General features: G+C 41.1%; 2 protein-coding genes across 3 annotated transcripts in view; one reads left to right on the forward strand and one right to left on the reverse strand.

Annotated features, from left to right (window-relative positions):
• LOC135909968 (integrin alpha-9-like) overlaps positions 1 to 12,797 on the forward strand; it is a 103,216-nt gene extending 90,419 nt beyond the window's left edge. The window contains exons 24-28 of the mRNA XM_065441974.1: positions 757 to 933; positions 1,982 to 2,104; positions 3,104 to 3,205; positions 3,761 to 3,883; positions 7,185 to 12,797. Coding sequence (XP_065298046.1) covers positions 757 to 933; positions 1,982 to 2,104; positions 3,104 to 3,205; positions 3,761 to 3,883; positions 7,185 to 7,349 — 690 coding nt within the window. The 3' untranslated portion in view covers positions 7,350 to 12,797. The remainder of the gene's footprint in view (positions 1 to 756; positions 934 to 1,981; positions 2,105 to 3,103; positions 3,206 to 3,760; positions 3,884 to 7,184) is intronic.
• Positions 12,798 to 15,478: 2,681 nt separating this feature from the next.
• LOC135909973 (integrin alpha-9-like) overlaps positions 15,479 to 22,269 on the reverse strand; it is a 58,107-nt gene continuing 51,316 nt past the window's right edge. For both annotated transcript variants that reach the window (XM_065441987.1, XM_065441989.1), the window contains exons 25-27: positions 21,160 to 21,258; positions 18,561 to 18,683; positions 15,479 to 16,906 (exon numbers count right to left, since the gene is read on the reverse strand). In XM_065441987.1, the coding sequence (XP_065298059.1) occupies positions 16,694 to 16,906; positions 18,561 to 18,683; positions 21,160 to 21,258 (435 nt within the window). In that variant the 3' untranslated portion in view covers positions 15,479 to 16,693. The remainder of the gene's footprint in view (positions 16,907 to 18,560; positions 18,684 to 21,159; positions 21,259 to 22,269) is intronic.

The following is a 22,269-nucleotide window of genomic DNA, read 5'->3' on the forward strand; positions in this document are numbered from 1 at the left end:
ACAAAAACAAATGAGGCCGCACCCTGCTGTGTATATATCTGGAAGTGAAAAGCTATTCTGGAAATCCCTATGCCAAATTTAAGCTGTTATAAGAGTGCTAGCATGTGGGGCAGAAACTTGGAGGTTGACAAAGAAGCTCAAGAACAAATTGAGGACCGTGTAAAGAATGCTGCAATGAAAAATATTAGGCGTAACGCTAAGAGATGGGAAGAGAGTGGTGTGGATCAGAGAGCAAACTGGCATAGCCGATATTCTGATTTACATTCAGAGAAAAAAATGGAGCTGGGCGGGCTATGTAATGCACAGGATGGATAACCGATGAACCATTAGAGTTAACAGAATGGGTGCCAAGAGCCGAGGACGGCAGAAAACTAGGTGGGGTGACGAAATGAGGAAATTCGCAGGCGCAAGTTGGAATCAGTTGGTGCAGGACAGGGGTAATTGGAGGTCGCAGGGAGACATCTTCGTCCGGCAGTGAGTAAAAAAAAAACAACTGATGATGATAATGATGAGCACGAATACTAATGAGAATGTTGCCCTCAGACGACAGTGCTGTACCCATGCTGCATGGATGGAAGTGGAGTAAAATAAGAGTAAGAGTTGCATAGAGATGTAGTTCTGCAATTAATACATCATTTAACCAATATTTGACTACATACTATTTACGTTTGGAGGAGGATGTGGCCTACATGTCTCGTGACTGTTGAGTGTTTTACATGACCTGTCAGTTGAGTTCAGTCTTTTACTTTGATCCAGGCTGATGATGGGAGTCGAACTAAAGTTGGCGGCAGCTGCAACAGCTCAGTGGCAAGCCTACGCAAGCGCTCCTCATCCACCACAGAGCCACCTACCACAAGGCAGCGCAGGGAAGCAAACCCTCTTGCAATTCTAGAGAGCCACTTTCCAGTGGCTCAAATCAAGACACTGACGCTGGTGAGCATATTGTGTTGATCTTTCTTGGTTCCCTCTAATACCTTGTGATTGTATATAGTGTATTTTAATTAGGCTAATTTAAATTAAGTGCATGAAAAACATTACAAACTCCTGATAGATCTTCAGGAAGATTACGTTCAGTGGACGTAGACTTACTGAATTAGCAAAATTGAATGTGGCTAATAGGCTGGCATATATGAGAATTATTTTTGAGTCTTCATTCATTCATTCATTTAGCTACGTGCAGTGCTTTCGTCAGCACTTATCTAGGAACAGCAATGGTAGTACGATACACTTGCGTAATGTAGTGGTCTGGGATAACATAACTTCCATGTACTGTGCATTGGGGGCACACTAAAGATCCTCTGGTGGTCATAATTAATCCGGAGTCCCCCACTGCATCATGCCTCATAGCCAAATCATGCTTTTGGCACGTAAAATCCCACAATTCATTCATTCATAACATAGCCTTACTGCTATATCATCCATTATCTGTCTCGTAATGCCACTAATTCACTGACCTCGTCAATTAGTTGACACACTGTGACGTTTTGTTGGACCAGCCAGTATCGTGGAACTACAGGCGTGTTGCAAAGGACATTGCCACTGTTCTTTAAGTAGATAGTGTGTGTAGCTGGAGGGCACGTTGCACAGTACTTCAGTATGGGCCTATACTTTTTTCTTCAATGCCATGCACTATGACACACTGCAAAATTTGGCACCTCTTTGTACAACAAAACTGATATGAGACCCACAAATTTGTTGTATCAGACCCACAAATCTTACAGCAAAAAGTGGCTGTTGCTGCACACCCAGATACCAATGTTGTCTGTCTGCCTGAAAACTGCACCCCATTCACCCTCACGTTCATCGAAGTTCATGCAGGGCTCACTTCTTTACCGAAGTTAAAGAAGTGCAGAACAGTTCTCTCTCCTGCACCACAGTGTATGGCACATTCATAAACCATAAGGAGGTGAAGGAAGTGATGCTGGCAGCTATTAAGAAATTAAAGAAAGCATGCGAGTCAGTGACTTTACTTTTTCTGCAGGACTGCTCGGGTGCTGAGTGCAAGAGCTTCACCTGCCAAATGGGCCCATTCGCCGATAAGAACAAAGTGGCTAAAATTGAACTGAACATGATCATTAATGTCACCCGAATTATGGAGCAAGTGGTGAGTAGAACTACGCTTTTGTGTTCTCTTTTGCATTGCTTTATGTGCTTTACGGGCTGGCCTTGTGTGTGTGTGTGTGTGTGTGTGTGTGTGTGTGTGTGTGTGTGTGTGTGCGTGTGTGTGTGCGTACACGTATGTTAGTTCTAACTGAAACAAAACCAACATGAACAAGAATGAGCTTCCTGGACTTGTGTGCATTTAGCTAGTTACTGCTAGGTTCCAACGTGATTTGCAATGTTGTTAATCCCTGTAGATTAGAGCCAGAGAAAGGCCTGCTGGAGCAGAAAATTGAGCTGCAGGTAGATCAATCAGAGCAACCACATGACTGGAATTCTGTCGAACCTTATTCACGCTTCCAGCTTGAAAGCCTCTGAGAGCTCTGAGTGGGAGTGCGGTGCTCTGAATGAACCAGATGAATGTGTTCTGAGCACTTGATTTCTACATGCCAAATGTGCGATTAAGTGCTTAGTGCAAGCTTATGGAGCTGGCTCTGAGGAATGTTTAGTTTGCAGTATATGTACATTGCACAGCACGAACCTGTGCGCGAGTTATTGTTAATCAAAGTGGCCAGGACTAGCTGCTGATAATCATGTAAGTGTGAAGTCCAGATAATTGCATGTTTAGGTTCGGTGAGCCAGCCAGAGCTAAGTAGCTTACTATGATTTATTTATTTATTTATTTATTTATTTATTTATTTATTGTAAGACAGTGAGCCTGGTTGCTAACTGTTATACAAAGCAAAGTTATTAATAGTGGTCAAGTTTTTATGTGCACTGCTCAGGTGTTCTTATTTTATTTTTTTTACAATTCTTGCATAGGCTAGTTTACTGCAGGATGAGGAACAGGGGTCAGACATGTGTCATACATTTTTTGTCAGGTTACCTTGATTTACTCTGGCAAAATTGACATGTGAATTATTTTACATAAAAAATTTATCTGTTTAAGACAGCTTTTGAGTGTTATGATTAATTGTTTTGTTTCTTGTCATATGTTTAACAGGGAATTCCAGACACCGTAGACATTATCTCAGATGGTTCCCTAACCATCTTGGATGAAACAGAGTTTACACACTATGTCAAGCAGCAACCCAAGCAAGCAATGGTATGCTGAACTGTCATTGTTATCTTGCATAAACATTTCTTTTTAATTAAACATCTTTTTATCAACTTGTTGCCACATGATCTGTGGACAGGTGTAAATTACCTTTCACTGAGCATTATATGTTAAAATCTCCTCGCTGCTAAAAAGAATGTTTTTATCATCAAATCAATGTGCTACTAAAATCTTGGAAACAAAAGCCCTGCCTAGTATTGAACATAGTAATGCTACGACATGACATAGAAGCAGTAGCTTAGTTCCTAAGAGCTTTGACACCACATGTCTTTACAAGACTACTCATATTAATTGATTGAGGGACAATAAAAGTAATAAAAGTAATATAACTTTGTGTTTTAGGAATGGCTATGTGCACAAACAAATGCACACTAAAATATAGCTTTAATTTCTGGAATGCTATGGTTATGTGTTTATAACATTATGCAGATTCACTGCCAAAGAATTTCAGTTTTATGTACCATGCAGTGTACCTTATCACTTAAGTATCATCTGCTAACGGCTTTTGGCTTGTTCTTCTCTATATTTTCATTATTTGTGCAGATTGTCACCTCGCTCGTCAAAGAAGGCCCACCTGCAACGCCCTCCTTGGCTTGGTGGATCTACCTTCTCATAGTGCTGGGAGGCTTGCTTCTGCTCTTGGTCATCATTTATGTTCTCTACAGGGTCAGTATATGCGCTCTTCACCTCTTGCTTCTAAAACACAGAAGGTTGTACAGTGTGCCTGGAAAGCCATCCCTATCTTAAGGACTTCAGAAATCGTCCATTGTTTCTATAAACAAAAGCCTTACACTGTGGACGAGAAGGGCATCATAAGTTTTTTGCCATGCAGGTAGCGGCACCATTCTAAGCTGAGTGCAGACTCCCAAAATGAGACTACACCTTGCCGTATGAAAACATGTTCTCCTAGCTTCGCGGTGCAGAGCGTTGCTGTCCTGATTTGTCATCTAGTGACTTCTCTTATGGGAAGAAATGGGAACAGACAGTCTTGATTATTGCTACTAACAACCATATGATAGCCAACACACGATGAAGCCAAGGGAAGCATAGGAGGAATTAACAGTTTTTTTTTTCAATCTAATCTTTCTTTACCTATGCCCTAACTTTGTGAGTGCTGACTGCTGTCTGGCGCAATGGTTCATGAAGCATCAGGGCTCTGCTAGCCACTGTCTTGCATGGAAAAGTCACAAAGGGTCAGAGCTTAATCCATCTTTATTGGCTATGCTGTAGTAGTAGTTATCAGGTTGACTTGTTTCGCTGAAGGGTTTTAGAACTTTTTGTTTACAATGTGAGTGCATGCTGGCTCAAGAATGCAATGAGGAACAGCATTTAGTCGCAGTGATGAGCACTGAGGAGACTGTTGGAATATTTTTACTAGAAACTCGATGCGGAGCAGAGCAAGTAGTGAAGAATGGCTTAGAGTAAGAGTGCACACTCACTTACAACAAAGCTGAGTGGTGTCAATACATAGAGACAAGACAGCAGCAGAATGAGACTGTTCTGTTCACAGGTGCAAACAAGTATGTTGAGAAACAATTTGTGCAGAACAAGTTTGGTTTGGTGTGTAGTGTGTGCAATTAACTCTAGTTTCTGTCAGGCATGTCTAGGGTGTTGGAGGGCCACAAGTTTAGTTTATGCTAAGCAAGTTGCTTCCTGGTGAGAACTTGTCCAAATTTGTTGTGTGATTTATACTTAATCTCGTCAATTTCATTCAATTGTGCCCCTCTCGGTGGCAGTTGTCAGCTTTCTCCTCCCTGTTTCCTGTTTTCATATCTAATAATAATAATAATGGTTGCTGAATAAGAACAGCATTCCTTGTAAACACCAAAGAATGCTTTGCTTTAACTGGTTATTGACAGCATGTAGAATCCACATAACTACTTTTTCTGTGACACATACCAATAATTACGGATGAAGGATAACTTTGTGATAAAGCTAGACATCTTATAACGAAAGTATAGAGAAATGACAACAGAAGGAATGACAACTTGCCACCAAAGGGAACTGTGTCCCCATTTGGCTTAATTGTCTGTTGGCCTTCTTATAGATTCCTTCTGGTGCAAGGGGAAGGAAAAAATGAGTTTTATAGAACCAATCCATAAGCTTTGCATTCATAGGACAAACAAATTGTAGATGGCCCCTCTGTTACCTCAAAGATGTGCTTTAGCAGTTTCTGCAAAAATTTGTAGATGATACACTGAAACGTTAGTACAGACCTCACTACAACATTCGGTCTTGCATAAATTTTAAGGATGGCAAAAAACATTCTTCACCTTTGTGATGCACGATAATACTGGTTTCATTAATAATGACCCATAACTATTTTGTGAACTCTTGTAATCACCCAGTGTAGCACAGCATGTTTAACTACACTACAAATGTACTTCACTGTTACTGCAGCAACACTTAATTTCTACCTACAGATGAGAGTACTGTGCCTGTAGGATCGAGGTACAGTTAGCAAAATGTAAGTGTTGTAGAGATAGGTTTGCATGGGGCGGCCAGGCAAGGGCACAATGCTCCTCCGCTTCATAATGTATAGAGGCTCAACTGCAGGGTTCGTTGACTCTCCAACACAGTGCAGAGAAGACTCTGGTATGGGAACACCAACAAAGACAATTTATTAACCCAAAATACGCCACAGTGCAAGAGTCACTGTGTTCATGGGCAAAGGTTCACTTCAAGACGGATCGAGTACGACTGTATACTGTGCTAGGGCTTTCCGGGTAGCTGTCCACTGAGCACAAGACTGAGAAGTCAGGGGAACCAAGGTCCCATGTAACCAACTTATGGACCTCTGAGCATCTGTCGCGACATGAAGCATTCAATGGAAGAGAGCTCAGATGGAGGGGCCGCCACTCGGGCGGCCTGTCGGGGTGCATCCTGGTGATGTGTGCTCGTATTGTGTCTTGATACTTGGAGAGAGAAGCTCAGTTTGCATGGGAAAGTAGCTCCAGCACCTTAGTCATGCCTGCCATGTTGCCACCAAGGTAGCAGTTCCTGGAGATCAAGCTATGCACCACGCATGAGCTGGGGGATGAGGCCTGTGAAGGGCATCTGAATCCCCACAGTGTAGCAGTGCAATGCAAGCTATTTTGCAGCAACACAAACTTAGGCAGCTACTAAGGTTTGTAGAGTTGATTGCCAGTTTACCTGGCAAAGCAGTGTCACATTGGTAGTGCAGAAATGACACAGGACAGAAAGGGGAGGATCGCACAGGAGGTCCTTTTTGGTTCTGTTGTTATTGTTTTACATCATCTTTATGCTACCATATTATGCAGCAAAATTTTAGCAGTTATGTTGCTAACACAAGTGTGTGCTATCACGTTTCATTTCATGAATCACTGTATGCATAGTTCTTGCTGCCAGTGAGAGACAACTGAGGTTGCACTTCTTGTGCTGATTATGCCACACTTGCTTGTATTACAGTATGCTGTGGACATTGCTAGCATTTTTCTGGCATAGCGGAGTTTGTTGTATTGTGTACTCAGTTGTGCTAGCTGCAAAGCGCCTGAATAATAAAGAAAAGAGGATGTGCATTGTTCTTTTTCCATGCAGTCATTGTGAATTAAATGTCTTCACATGCATTGTTCAACTTTTGCTTCTGTGGTGCAGGTTATCCATTCACTCAGCAAAAACACATTGGCATGCCAATACTTCACCTCACTAGTAGCATTAGCTGTGAGCCATGTCAGTCAACCAAGAATGAAAAGCAGAAGAGAGGACTGTCCTTTGTTGGGCTCTTTGCTGTGCGTGACTTTGGTTGAATCAAACAGTTAGCAGCTTGCTATCGGCAAGCCCTTGCCCACATCCCGCGACATGCATTTAGTTTGCATTCATTCTTGATTTGCTGACAGGACTCGTAGCATTCACTGTACAGAATTAAATTGACGAGATGAAGTGTTACTATGGCCACTTTAGGAGTGTTGTATGAACTTCCTTTCTCTATGTGCAACTTTTGCTGCAGTGTGGCTTCTTCAGGAGAGAAGCCAAGGAAGAACTGGAACGCTCAAAACGGGAGTCCTTAGCAGCTAGCAGTGCACCGCATTCACCCACTACAGAGGCTCTGCCCAGCATTCCTTCAGATGACCCCGAAGCCCGTACGAGTCTCCTCAGCTCAGAAAACCCCTGAGGCAAGCCCAGCCGGTGGTTTGCCATTCCTAAGCATGCTCAAGCATTGCATCTGTGCTAGTCACATTGTCGTCATGTTGCCTGGCGCACTTCACCTGTGGTATCTAGCTGTGTTGGCTGCCTCCTAATGCACTGTTCTGTGCTCTGCATTGACACATTGCCCATAGCACGCAGTGCAGCCTTGTTTTAGGATCTTGGACAAAGCTGACAATCTGCATTAAATTAGGACCATTAGAAGTTAGAGCAATAGGAGAGTTCTTCTGACATTCCAGTTGGTTGTACATGGTTATCTTGGGGAATATTTTCTGTGGTTGTGTAAGACAGATGATGGTGTAAAATCGGTAACAGGGAAGTAAGGGTACAACAGTAAAACAGAAATGGCTACATTTGGAAAAGATTCTTGCATATTGTGTTGCTGCTGTTTGATAATGCAATTTTGCTTGAAATAACAGCTTTGGCGTGCTCCAGAGCATTTGAAACACTGCCAGATTCTCCTATTGTCACTTCTTTATAGCAACAACTGCCTGAATATATAGCATCTGGAGGCCCTTAGGTATCGAATGGTAAAGTAATTGGAGCAATCAAAGAGAAAACTTTATTATCATGGCTCAGGGCATTTCAATATCTTATGGCACATTTTATGGATGCATCATGTAATATATGTCAAGGTATCTATATTATGAGGCCTTTATGAAGAAGCAGAAATTCAAACCCAAACGTATGTGCACCGCTGGTCTGTGCATACATTTAACCTTTGCTATGTAGAATAGCCGAACAAATGCTTTTGAGCTGTCTGATTCTTTAAAAGGGCCCTGAACCACCCCTCGGGCTTGGTATAATAACATAGTTCGCAGGTCGCATGCACTGCTGTGAACATCTCAGCTAAGTTTTGCTGTTGTACACGGTGCGTGGAGCTCGCAAGTGGATCGCGACGTCACTTTCCTCTCAAACGCTCTCGTTTCAACAGAAGGCCCTGTCCTCACTCTCTTCTGGACACTTTATTTTGTCATTCCTTTAGACCGCTGTTATTGGCTGATAGCTGACATCAAGCTGAAGTTGACTACATGGCATAGATATGGCAGCCACTGCAGGGTGCCGACACGAGTTCACTGGCTAAGTGCACTGCGGCTCACTGAGGACAACCGCGTTTGGCTTATGTTTTGCTCGTCGTAGGCACCAAAGGCGGAGGTCGTGGCGTCTACGTTAACATCCAAAATGAAATTTGAACTGTGCACTCCGGTGACACATAGAAAGCGGAGCGTGGTGGGCACGCCCAACTGCGCCATAGCCTTCGCAGAGCAAGGCATTGAAGAAGGAACAGGAGCACAGTGGAGGCCGTATTTGATTGCCAATAACTCCGCTTCTGCTGAACGCATTGAAGTACTTTTTGCCTCAAAGTATTTCTGAAATAGCCTATTTTCACTTCAGCTGCCTTTCTCCACTTCAATAAAAAGTGGTTCAGGGTCCCTTTAAATCTGCTGCTGTGTATCTGGCATCCATCCATAGTTGCTACAGTTGCTAATGAATCTTGTCTTTCTTAGATGAACACAGATGTAACAAAGTACTTTATGCACATTGCAACTTGCGGTCACAGATTATGCATACATCAAGACATGGTTTACGTAGTACATTGTATTGCTTGGTTTCGTGGGGATCACATTGTAGTAGTATTTCTAAAAACGAGGTCATCCCTAGTTCTGTGGGAAATAAGGTTATATTGTTGTACAGTATGTAGTTATTTCCATTGTTCCATGGGGACATCTTTGTTTTGTTTCATTCAGAAACCTACCCTTGACTATGTTTATTTGCAGTGCATCGTGTACATATGGTATGGATACAGCAAGTGCCATGTCTGGTTGTATTCAGTCTAGCATGATTGCATCTGAGGCCTTTGATCAGCATCATCTTGAATAGAGGCACACCTGTGTTGCATGCTCGATTAGCATAGTTTTATGATGTGGCTACTTCTTCAGTCGTTCCTTGTAGGATCAAGTCTATCACTGCCAACAGTGAACTGAAGCCTTTGACACATACACAACTATGGCTGATTGCTAGAACAAGGTTGTGTATGGTTGTGCTGGTGTTTGTGGTGATGTGATGATATCCTGTGATCTCTACTTAAATAGCTGATACCACAATTGTGCCTTATAGAAAACTTCTTGATGAGCACATGTGCTAGAGGTGCTGGCTGTATTTGGGACTTGGGCTGGAATGTTTCTTTTTTTTAACACTTCCGTTTCACAAATTGCAAGTTCGCTTAGTTTGTTTTCTGCTGAGCTGCTGTTCTATGCATGCATGCAGGACTGTAAACATACCAACCACTTGTTATGGCAAATATAATGAAAGTTAGTGTTTCCTCAGAAGAAATGTTATTCCAGCCCTAGTACTCTCATTACGCCTTCCTTTATGTTTTTTTAGTTTGACCTGCATGGCATGCAACAACCTAAATTTTTTGGCTCACATTGTACAGAATATATTTATCATGAAAATTATGCTACTGCTGCTTAAAAACACTTTGTTAATAAATAGCAGCTGTGTAAAGGGATCTTTTATATTGTCCTAATGTGGCAGGCATACTTGGAGCTGTTGTGTTCTTGTGTCCTTCTGTTGTTGCTGCGAGTTAAGTTCCTTGAGAAGGGTGCTATGTTTTGGCTTTTGAAGAAGCTTTGTGTGAATGATAGTATTATTCGCTATTGTGTCCTTCTACACTTAAGCAGATAAAGATGTATATAGATCTTGTAGAAGAAACTGGTGTATAGATTACAAAAAAGAAAAAAAGAAAAACTGACAGGTGACTATCAAAACCATAGCCACATTGATACACTCGACATTTTGAGAGATAGGCTTGATACAAAAGAAAACACTTAGTCAAAGCTTTTTTAAACTTCTTAGCAATTAAGTGTTGGTCAGTGATAAAGTGCTAATTTGGCACACGTTGCAACAAAAAACGATTAACAGTGCAAAATACAGGACATAAGAAGGAGGCAGCTCTTTGTCCATCTTCTTCTTATGTCCTGTTTCTTGCACAATTACTCCTTTCTTTTTTTTTAATCTAAGTCTTAGTTGTTATTGCTATAGTAGAAATAAGGACCATATTAAATGCAAGAAAGGCAGAGACTACATAATCATAGTATCCAGTCTGATAAGTTCAACAGTGGCTCCTCTTGCATTTAGGTTGGTGCAAGTTTTTCTGTTAATTTCATTCGACTGTTATACTCGCTGCAACTTCCTTATTGCATGATGTCTAATGCTGGCTGCTTTCATCTTTGGCTTTCCGAAGGCTTTTCAGAGTATGAGCATGTTCGGTAAGTTTTAGGATCACATATATGTCAAATTTGTGGCCATATTCTGGGGTTGTATTCTTTTGGGGTCATGGCACTTTCAATGGTATTCACAGCGATAGTATTGCTTTCAAAGTACTATTCCCCTAATTAAACCAATGGGCATTCTGCCATCTGGCATAACCGATTATAATCAGTTAATTGTGCCGCAGGGCAGAATGCCCGTTGCTCTATTGAAATTCGAGCCAGGCACTACGCCCCACAAAAGTGAAAGTATCCCTGAAAGTGATCACTTGATAATGCGGCCTTTCACACATAGACGTAATGTTTTACATGTTCTTCAGGTATCCTGTAGATAACTGTCTATACAAGCACTTCTGTGTGCATGTATGCACAGTTCATTTAAATGTTTACTTAATCTTCCACTACCGTGAGAGGCTTAGCAGGGAGAAGGCTGCTTGTGTAATACATTTTTTCTTTGTAAGGATGACAGCATGTAATTGGCAAGCAGTTATGACTACAGTTGGCATCAGAAGTTTGAGAACCATGGAATCTGAGGAAATGTTTAATTTCTGATCAGTTTCTGACCATAGCCAGTAAAACCATAGAACTTTGTGTTGTTCAGACATATTATTATGGCTGGAAGTGTAATAACAGGTAGTGTGCCAAGGCTGTGGAAGTAGTAAGCTTTTTCTCAGATCTCGATATCCACAAACATTTGATACACACTGTACGTCTGATTGACAATGTTACTATGGCAGTGGTAATCATGGTCTGTGGTGCTGGACACTATTGATTTGCTGCAGCAAAGAGCGGTGGTGTGAGAAATTGGCTGTATTAAAGACATATTCAGAGAAGGAAACATGTGTGAAGTTATAGACTGGAAACTACAGACTGCCTCAATAAAAAGCATCTTAAGTGCCCTACAAAACACATACTCATTCGTGCCGTATGATCATGTGAGATTTTACACAAATGCTTCTATATTCTTTCACACGGTCATATGGGATTGTTAGGTGTCTAACCTATGGGGTGCATATGTTTATTCAGTAAAGTGTCGGGACTGTATAAGCAAATCTCAGGCATAAGTCAAAGCAATCCAAAGGTTGTAAAAGTTGAGTGAAAGACAGTCAGAAGTAAAGAAAGGTAACTGAAGTCATTTTGGCAAGGTGCACAAAGTTTCCACAAGCTGTCAGGTATTCCCTTTCTATTCTGTCACATGTAAGTGTGAGGAATATATTTTTTTACAACAATTGCGAATAACAATGTGCACCAAGAATGGGCTCCATGTATGCAGCAATGGTAATCAGCAAAGAATTAGTAATCAAATATTACTTATGTTAACTTTACCTCACTGTCATGTGAATCTGTGTGCTACATCTGGTAGCAGTATCAACATGACTCTGTTAGTGTCAAACTTCACCTCCTGTTTTATCATTTTAAGATGTTGCAATTCCTCTGATGCTACACACCTTTTTCTGATACTTCTGTGTAGTTTGATCCGTTATTAACTGTAGTAACAGAGAATACCTATGTGGTACAGTTGCTTTTATAAGATTTTTAGGTGTTTAGCTAGTTTTTGAGGCAGATGCCCAAGTCTTATGTTTCACATCTTCAGGGATAAAGTGGCATAGCTTAGGATATTTTCGAGACTAACATTATTCCTTTTCCTTGTTCTAATAGGTCATGTAGTAGATTTATTGCTGTCTGCATTTTGTGGTTGCTGTTTTTTCTAATTTTGGACAAGGGTCTAGTATATCAGTGATTATGTCTAACATCATGTAATCATGCATGTACACAAAGCCATGCATGCAGCCATTGTGCTGCTGAGTTATGACTTAAAATATTCATGGATCATATATGTGGGGACAAGTGTACAGGGTGATTGATCATCTGTTATTTATGACAGTTCATACGATTGTCAGTGTGTTTCTTGTGTTCATTGCTCATCATGTATTGATTTCATTCTCATTGCAGCCAGAATATGTTGCCTTGTAGTTGAGCGCTGTATCAGGCTTCTCAAATTTGCCATCATGCATAGATTTCATGTAGCAAAGTTCAACATGAAAATATTGCAGTTATGTCTTTCTACAATGCTGTTATATTCACACACCTTTTTGTAAGAGTATTAGAGAGCCAGAATAAAGTCTACTGTTTTATTAAGAAAATTTTGTCATGTTTGTTTTGGCAGTCTACAAGACTGCAGTAAATTAATGGACTGATTTTGTTTCTAGTGTTGTGTTCATTACAATGACATAAATTCACTGCGATAAGCAGTGAAGTCCTATGAAACTGGTTTGGTCTCTAAGTGACGTCCCGCTGATTGCACCAAAGTTGTCACTGGCTGGTTGTCACCATTGGTTGTCACCAGCAAACAGGAAGATGTACAGAAAGTTTGGAATAGAAAGAATCGAGATGTGAAAATAAAAATTGTAAAATTTCAAAGACATGAGACAGTCCTAACTGGTGCAATTAAGCGCCAAAATGGAGTAATTAAAGTTGAAGGTCAGCTGAAGATGAAGATTGTACAGAAGATATGACTGAAAATCATTGCTCAATGAGTCTGAAGATTCAGAGAACACCCGGGTGAGGACCAAATCTTTGCAGAAGCAATGAGAAAAATGGAGTGAGTGCAACTGCTTATTGCAATAAATGACTCAAGTCTGTGAAGAACCTTGAGTCTATTGTCATTTTTTTATTTGAAGTAATGCGTAGACTTTATACCTGTAACAGCAACAATTTTTGTGCTGCAACATTACCTAATAACTTTTGTGCCCGACTAAAATAGACCTGAGGTTCATAGTGCTATTAATGTTATGATTTACTACCCCTAAATAAAAGTCATTTTAGCTCAATTAAATATTCATGTCACACTGTGTCTCAGTCCTCATTTTACCTGGAGGAGCAAATACTGCAAAATATAGGTGGCTTAGTCAAGTGATTTGTTACTTTATTTACATATCCACAAACAGCCAGTTCGCCCTCCTTGATGTGAACAGTTGCGCAATTTGCAACTAGTTCCAGTTGCATTGAACGGTTGTTGTAAACATACCATCACAAAGTGCATGCACAAGTGGCAGCTCAAAACCAGTTGGAGCATCCAGGGGAATCTTCAGGTTCACTAGATTGAAAAGACTATTAAACCACTCTGCTGTAACTTGCATTAGATTATCACTAGCAGGACATGGTATGAATGTGGCATTCATGTTGTGGGCCATGTGAAGGTGGCACTACAACAGGGTAATAAATATCTGTAATCATAATGCAAAGTTGAATCTAAAGTTCACATTGGTCATATGCATGATTGCTTTCTTAAGGCATAAATGACTCATTACATGAACAACATAAATAAGCTAACAGAACATCACAGAAGAGGCACAAGACATGTTTAGTGTGTTGAAAAAATTGTGAAATACAATACACAAAGCACAGCAAGAAAAGATGACCACTGCTCTTGAATAAAGGTGTGCACACACATCACAGATACAGTGCAATCCTGTTGAGCATATCACCACTTACTTTAGTTAAGAGGAAATGTGAAAACATGAAGATCCATAAAAATGACCGCTGATACAAACTTGCAATTGTAACAGAAAACAAAATAATGTGGAATGCTTCCAAAGGCTGTTAACATGGTCTACTGTTTGGGGTATGCGTGGTTATAAAGCATTGCTTGGTGTTAAAAAATACGACACTGTTGTAAGGGTAGAAAAAGCTATGAACACCCAGCATGCCTTAATACTGTAAATAGCACTAGTGCCTCGCCTCAAATGACACATAGTGTTGTCTTCTACTTGTGATGAAATTGGCACATAGCACATATTTATTCAAGCGAGTCTGTTATGGCAATGTTGATTTGGTGCTGTATGATTCACCAAACTTTTGCTAGCAGCGGTAAATTTTCTGAATTATGACCCAATGACCATTCCATGGGCACTCAAAGAGCAGGTACTTTGGCTTTTCCCACTTGCAGATAACACTACTGTTAGTAAATAATTCTTGCAGGACTAGTTACTGCGGGTCGCATTCAACTAGACTTCGCATATAGAATGAACAAGAAAAGACCAGTACTTGTTGCAATCAGTACATGACCACATACAATACATGAGCACGTTCATGTATATTATATATATACTATGCAAATAAATATTACTATCATTAACTATCTAATGCTTAGTAAAATGAGACCACTGCAGTAATACAGACTATAAGTACACAGCATGAATCATCACCCATCCTTCATTAGGTACTGCCTGAAATCAAGTGCATTCATCAACTGATTAGTTGTGGAACCACAATCCTTGCTTGACTTCTAATGGAATTATGCAGAAAACACATATTCTGTTACTCATAGCAGAGGCATTCACTCTTAGCTAAGATGTTTAACAAAAAGAAAAAAAATATTCAGAAGACACAGTGCGAGATAATATCGTAAGACCTGCAGTGTTCAGTTGTCAGACCTGTGACTGCCAAATACCGTAGCCCTTTTAATTGTATCTTGCACCGTGTTTCTTAAGTGGCTTTTTTCATTGAGCAGCTTGGATAACATTAACAGGGACATATGGTATAATGAATTGCAATATGCACAAGGGTTGTGTTGATAGTGTCTTAATATTGGTGAAGCCTATTCAATAAATTTTGGTTAATAATTCACCGCGTGAGCATTTGTTATTAAAGAAGAGCAAGAGAAAAGTGCCACACTCGCTGGTCAAAAGGGGCACACCATATATTGCAACAGCATGTTGACTGCAGAAAGGAAGCCAATTTTATCCTTCCACAGCTACCATGCACAGCTCCTGCTTATTTAAGGAATTGAGCGGCACCATATGTGAACATAACAAAATATTACTTCCATAGAAAATCTAAAATAAATTTTTATGCTCATGCAACAGCAGAATTTTGCACATGAAGTGCATGGAAATAAAGGAAATTAAATTTTCCCACAAACTGCCTCGAAATTATTTTTGGCTGCCTTTAGAATTTGCTACCTGTCAGTACGTGTTTGTTAGGCTACTGCATATGCACACAATCACATGTGGATTGCAGGCAAAAGGAAGATAAAACTAAGCATGTTGTCATTCAAGGTCTTGAGAGTGTTAAGCGCTCATGAACCAATGAAATCACTGCTGGCAAGGACAAAGTATCTATAGTGGCATTCTTCCTTCTGCCTGCCATATATCTGATATCAAGCATGGTATGGGTAGCTGAATTAAATTAATTTAATGCTTCAATCATTTGTCCTTGCGCTTTTATAACAAGGCCAGGAAGTAGAAAGAGTGTATATGTGCTACTGGTTCACCATATCCCTTTCTGCACAATGGTTGTATTGTTGCAACATGCAAGCGAAAGCCACATGATGGTGCACTAACAAATATTTTAGCCAAAGGCCATGGAAAGTTATTCTTAGGTATAGGTACACGTTGCATAGTGTGTTCACGTCACTGCTACAAATGCTTTCCATACAAACTGGCAATGTACAGTTAAAACTTGCAAAAATCACAATCTGGATCTGCAGGCTTGAAGAGACATGTCTCTTGTCAGTAATAATCACTTTGGGCTACATTGAACCATGGAAGCATTTTATATCCATGAATTTGTATACTGCAATGTACCTTTTACTCTGCTGCTGAGCTCGCATTGAGGCCAGGTTGGCGCTTGATACAAGAAAGCACTCCGTCAGAGGAATGTTCTGCACTGTCATGACCTAGATTAAATATTTTACAGCATGTTCCTCTTATAGTTCTGCATCTGTCTTGTTTTCTTACTTTCCAAAGCAATGGGCACAGAGTAAGAAGAAAGAAAAAGGAAAGTCCAACAGAACATTGTCACCACAAATCGTACAGGTAGCAGGCACACCATTGAGCTAGGTGCAGTCTCCTGTATGCCTCGCCGGGAATAGTCTCAAATGAGAGGTGCAAGGTGTCCCAGAACCGTCGCCGCTGGACGACGAAAAGTTTAAAGGTCGCACTTTGCACTTCACTTGTCGTCATATTAATGCAACACATGCTGAACCGTTCAAGGCCTTGATGTGTCACTTTTCAACCAGCAGTTATGCTAGTCAGTCTCAGCCAAGATCCTTGACATCTTCGGTACTGCCTTCTATCTGTTCCTGGAGCACTTTCAGGTCGGCGGCACCAATCATCATGCTCTTGCGGAAAAACTCCTTCTCAGCCTCCACGTCGGCTTTCGTAACAGTGAACTCGTTCCACTCATTGTCGTTCTCCTCCTGCAGAAGCTTCTCCAGTGCCTCGCGCTGTCGCCGGCGGAAGAAGCCCAACTGCAGGGAAATAAGATGTACAGTACATTTTGAGCCTTCCGTTGCAAGCAAAATGCGATCTCTGAGGCTGGCAAACAAGTACTATGCACCGGTGAAAATGTGTAAAAGAATACAGAGGTTTACTTGGCATTCACTGAAGTGATTTTGATGAATTTTATTGTTTAGAGGGCCTCTCACCATGATTAAACATTGCCAACAGACAAAGCGCAGTGGGTAGAGCATGCACGCTGACAATCGTGTCTGTGAAGTATCAAACTGCTGAAAATTTCAAACGAGAAAGCCCATGTCGAACAGCTGTCAGTTAGACGTGTTGGTAAACTCTTATGATGGAAAAGCGCTGCTAAAATGAAGGCTTAGGAAAAACACAGGACAAAGCACTTTTTTTTTAGCAAAGAGATATTAACACATTGAAAAGGGCCCTTTGCACCAGAAAAAAACATTTAGAATAGCTGTCAGTTGGGCGTGTCGAAAAACGTTCATGATGGAAAAGCGCCGCTAAAATGGAGCCTTAGGAGTGCTTTGTGAAAGTGGATCATCCACTTTTATATAGACTAATTCATCAGTTCTTTAGTTCAATTAAAAAGTACAAGGAATTTCCCCTGTGTTGTTCTTCGTGTCTTTGTTGGCTTCTTATGATATGATTAATAAAGTCGGGCCCCTTGGTTAATCCCCTTTCTTCTCGTTCATTACATAACGAGGGCCTCAAATCTGGCAAGATTGATGATTTCAGGTTGCATGTGTGGGTTTATTGACCAGTTGCCTTCACTCAAAAAGATCACGTAGTCGTGACGCCTGCAGCAGAAAGGATGTTCCACATCCGCCGCCAAGGTTTACGAGTGGTGGTGCTGGCTAATACTCTCAGGGTTAGTTCTAGTAGTAAGACATAAAAACTCCAGAAAGTGGATGGAAAATGGCGCCTCAGTAGCTCATAAGCGAAGACGAGAGATCATTCCCCACCTGCGGCAAGTTGTTTTTTTCTCATTTCTTTAAATCATTTCTTTAATTCAATAAGTACAATTTCCCATATTTCCCATTTAGCTGTCTATGCTGAAATGGCAGCAGTCCCTCTATGTTGTCCTTGGTGTCCTTGTTCATTAACTTCTTATGATATGATAAATAAAAATCGGGCCACTCGGTTAACCCCTTTTCTTCTCGTTCATATATATACATATATAAAGAGGCAGGGCATTTTTGTCTCTTGTAGGGGCTCAAAACATGAGTGTTCATTAAAACACTTCATTGAAAACAACCAACAAACCCGACAGAAAGCCGTTGTAAAAGCTGTAAAAGCTGGAATAGCAGGGTACTTGGTGCAACTTGTGACTCTGGAAAGCTTCCAGTCACGTACATGTGTTAGGCACCCACCCACATTACCAAGAAAAAGAAATGCGACTTTGTCCCACAGCCAAACATTGGTAATTTAAAAGAAACGCACCTCGTGCTTCCGGCTCGCATGTTTAGCAGTTCCTGCTTCTTTCGGAGTAAAATTTACCCATAAAGCTATGATGTAACTGTGCAAAAAGCTTCTGTACGTTATTTGCTAAATTTAACCGGGTGTGCCGAGAGTTCTTAATGGTGTAAACATTAAAGGTCTCAATACCAGTTATTGCTGGTACGTTGACACTGAAGCTCATTCAGGTTAGTATATACATACGTGAACCAGTCCAGCGATAATCAGAGAGAAGAGGATGAGGCCAGAGAAGGCGCTTGCTGCGATGATCCAAGTGGCCACCTTTTCTGCTGGTGGAGGGCCTTCCTTCTGGAAAACAGTTGCCACCTGACAGAAGAAAACAAACAAATCTGGTTTTATTTTATTTCAGCAAAACACTGCTTATGTCGTCGCATCACAAGCTCACAAGTGTTTTCGAGGCGTGAGAATGTGTCTGCCCGCAAGCCGCAAACCTTAAATATATATATATATATTGCACCATGGGCAGGATCCAAACTTGTGTGTGCTGCTTGGGAGATGGGCGTTCTACCATGAAACTAATCCGGCAGCTCATAAATGAAGTTCAGTAATGTGGAAAGTTGGGTGAGTTGGTAATTAATCATCATACATTGGTGGTTAAGCAGCACACTGACAAGGACAATGTGAAGACACACTAGAAAATACGACACGACAAAAAAAAAAGCAGTGAGTGTTGTGTTTTCTTGTGTCTTCGCATTGTCTTTGTCAGTGTGCTGCTTCACCACCGAAGCTCATAAATAGCCGCAACAATCAATATAGCTAGCTGCTACATGGCCTCTGAAATTTCTGGCGCGGCGTGTTGCTCCACACCGGAGATCACGGTGGCCCATGATTGTGCTGAGTAGTGCCGCGTGGTCACCAGGTCGCTACATGCACTAAGGTCCCTAATTATAAAACACACTTAACACTCTCACCAGGCGGCCGAGCACATAATCAATCAAGCCATATGTCACTGTTTTAGTGGTAGCCTTTAGGAATTAAAGGAGATGAAACAAGCCAAGGGACAATAGGTGAAATCCAGTAAGGGGAGGATATTAATTTTGAGGTCCAGTGTGTTAATTTTGCTCAAAGTATGCACAGATATGCGTAAGTTTAGTTTTTTATTTATTCTTTGACATTGACACCTGCGTGTGCAGTTTCTGCTGTACAAAGCTGAGGAGACTACATCGCCATGTAGTTAGCCAACAGGCACAATGCATCGCCGCAAGTGGTTTGGTTTATTTAGGAGTGAACAGAGGAGTCATTTCAAGATAATGTTCCTGTATATATTACGTGAAAGTTACTATATGCACGTCTATCTATAGTATGCGAACAGATGTGCGAAGACATGTACATGAGCACATAATAATAATAATAATAATAATAATAATAATAATAATAATAATAATAATAATAATAATAATAATAACAACAACGATGATGATGATGACGATGACGATGATGATGATGATGATGATGATGATGATGATGATGATGATGATGATGATGATGATGATGATGATGATGATGATGGGGTTTTAAGATGCCAGAACAACATTTGATTGTGAGGTATGCTGTAGGGGGAGAGGACTCCAGATTAAGTTTGACCACCTGGGGTTCTTAAGGTGCACGAGCGTTTTTGCATTTCGCTCCCGTCTGAAAGCGGCCGCCGCGGCCGTGTGCGAACCCACGACCTCGTTCTCAACAGCGCAACGCCATAGTCACTGGGCTATCTCGATGGGTCACCTATAATAGATTTAGTGTATAGCAATGGTATACTAGCGTATATATACGACATAAGCAGAGCTGGTGATGAGATCTTGTCACGCTGAAGCTGTCAAGGGAACTGAGTGCGGGCACTGTAATTACGTATCGGCATGGTGTCAGGCGCCATAGACAATGCCTTGCCACATGAGTGTGAGCCTCTGGACCGACAGAATCCTCAAGGAGCGTGCATGCGTGTGCTTGCACGTCACACTACGTAAAACCTGACTAAACCTGGCTACATAGGTATTGAACCTGGCTAGAAGAATAAGCTGCTCTTTTGTAACGCTTGACATTTGATCAGTGAGGAAACCTGAGTTAACACATCAGAGAAGCATAGCAGTAGGCACCTGCTTACGTAGCCAACATCTCTTTCCCACACGCTATCCGCTGGCTGTGTGCGTAAGTTAGTGACGTACTGCAGATTTTGTGAATGATAATCCTTGTTTTATAAAAAGAGCAGCCCTACTCCATCGCATGGCAAGATGTTGCGAGGTTTAATTCAAAATTATTTACAAATTAGCTATTAAAGAACCATAAAGCGTTGGCCATTCGGTGCAATATCAGTGACGTCACCGAATTTTCTGTGTTATAGTGGTGTCGTCACCTTAGCTGTCAGATTATCGTTGCTTTCCTCATTGTAGAACGGATTGATGAATGTAACATGCACTCAGAAGTTTGAACTTGACCTTGACTAGTTGAAACAATTGCAGTTATTTCAATCAAATAATTTCAAAACAGAGTAATTTAATCACACGGATTGACAAACGGTGTGCACCAGGACACAAATTGTGTCCGACCACTGCGTATCAAAATTTGTGACGAAAGTGAGACAAGAAAGTAAACAGCGCATAGTGTTGAAGTCTAGGAAGCTTCCTTTGTTTTTGCTTACAAAGTACACAAGATTATCTCAATAATCGCAGAATATTTAGCAAAACCCTGCTGTAATGCCTTCTAAGGCGATGCAGGTACTCAATAAAAAAAAAAAATTTGACATACTGACGAGCTCAGCATTCAGTACTTCTAAAGCAACATGACTTACACGAATCTCCTTGCGGGATTGCGGGTCAGTCAAGAAGGTTGTGTTGTCCAGGATCTTCAGGTAACCTTCAGAGCCAACGCTGAACGCATACCAGGAGCCCTTAAAGTAGCAAATGAAAGGCAGGTGACTAATTATTACATATAAAACATCAGCGTCGTGTGACATTGAGAGGCTCGTAACTCGTAACCAGGTAGAGGGTTGTCAAGCACCAGATTGGTTGGGTCACACTAGCTTTCGCGCACTGCTCTCTCTCTACACACACACACACACACACACACACACACACACACACACACACACACACACACACACACACACACACACACACATATATATATATATATATATATATATATATATATATATATATATATATATATATATATATATATATATATATATATATATATATATATATATATTTCCCCCTTCGTTCATGCGGAGGCACGTGTGATCACTTATGTTATACAGTGCGTACTGACAACGATCAAATTAAACAAGAGAGGAGGTTCGGTACGTGCTTACATGTGGTATACGCCATAGGTATATATCACTTTGGTTAAATGTTAGACCCACTACGCAGAGTGCGGGCAAGGGACGAGAACACGACCGCGTGATCCAATCACAGTTCATTGCTAGACGTCTGTAGTTGGTTTCCTGTCGATTATGGGCACATTTTCTGTCAACGAAACAAATGGCGCGCAGACACATGCTGTGCCAGCCGAACAATCAACCGACCTGTTGCCACTGTTGTGCTTTGCCAGTTTGCATCTGAAGAGTGTAAGAACACCAGCTTGTACAAGACATCGTGCGAGGTTTAAAGTTGTATTTTCTCATTTGCCTAGACGCCTAGTGGTGAAGTCAAATGCATGTAACATGGGCGAAGCGTGTGTATCCCGCGGCCACCGTCTCATGCTGTCAAAGAGAGTCAAGATGATGATGATGATGACGACGTGAGTATTCCTTTCGAAATCGGGCGCTGGTACATGTCATCAAGCCAATTCTTTTAATATTTATGGTGCATCCAAAGATTTAAATACTTTGGGTGCTGCGGAACAACAGTACCCTCAGACGTGCTGCAAATGAACCATACCGATTCCTGGTCTGACC

The sequence above is a fragment of the Dermacentor albipictus genome, chromosome 1 (assembly GCF_038994185.2).
Source record: "Dermacentor albipictus isolate Rhodes 1998 colony chromosome 1, USDA_Dalb.pri_finalv2, whole genome shotgun sequence".
In the NCBI taxonomy this organism is placed as follows: domain Eukaryota; kingdom Metazoa; phylum Arthropoda; class Arachnida; order Ixodida; family Ixodidae; genus Dermacentor; species Dermacentor albipictus.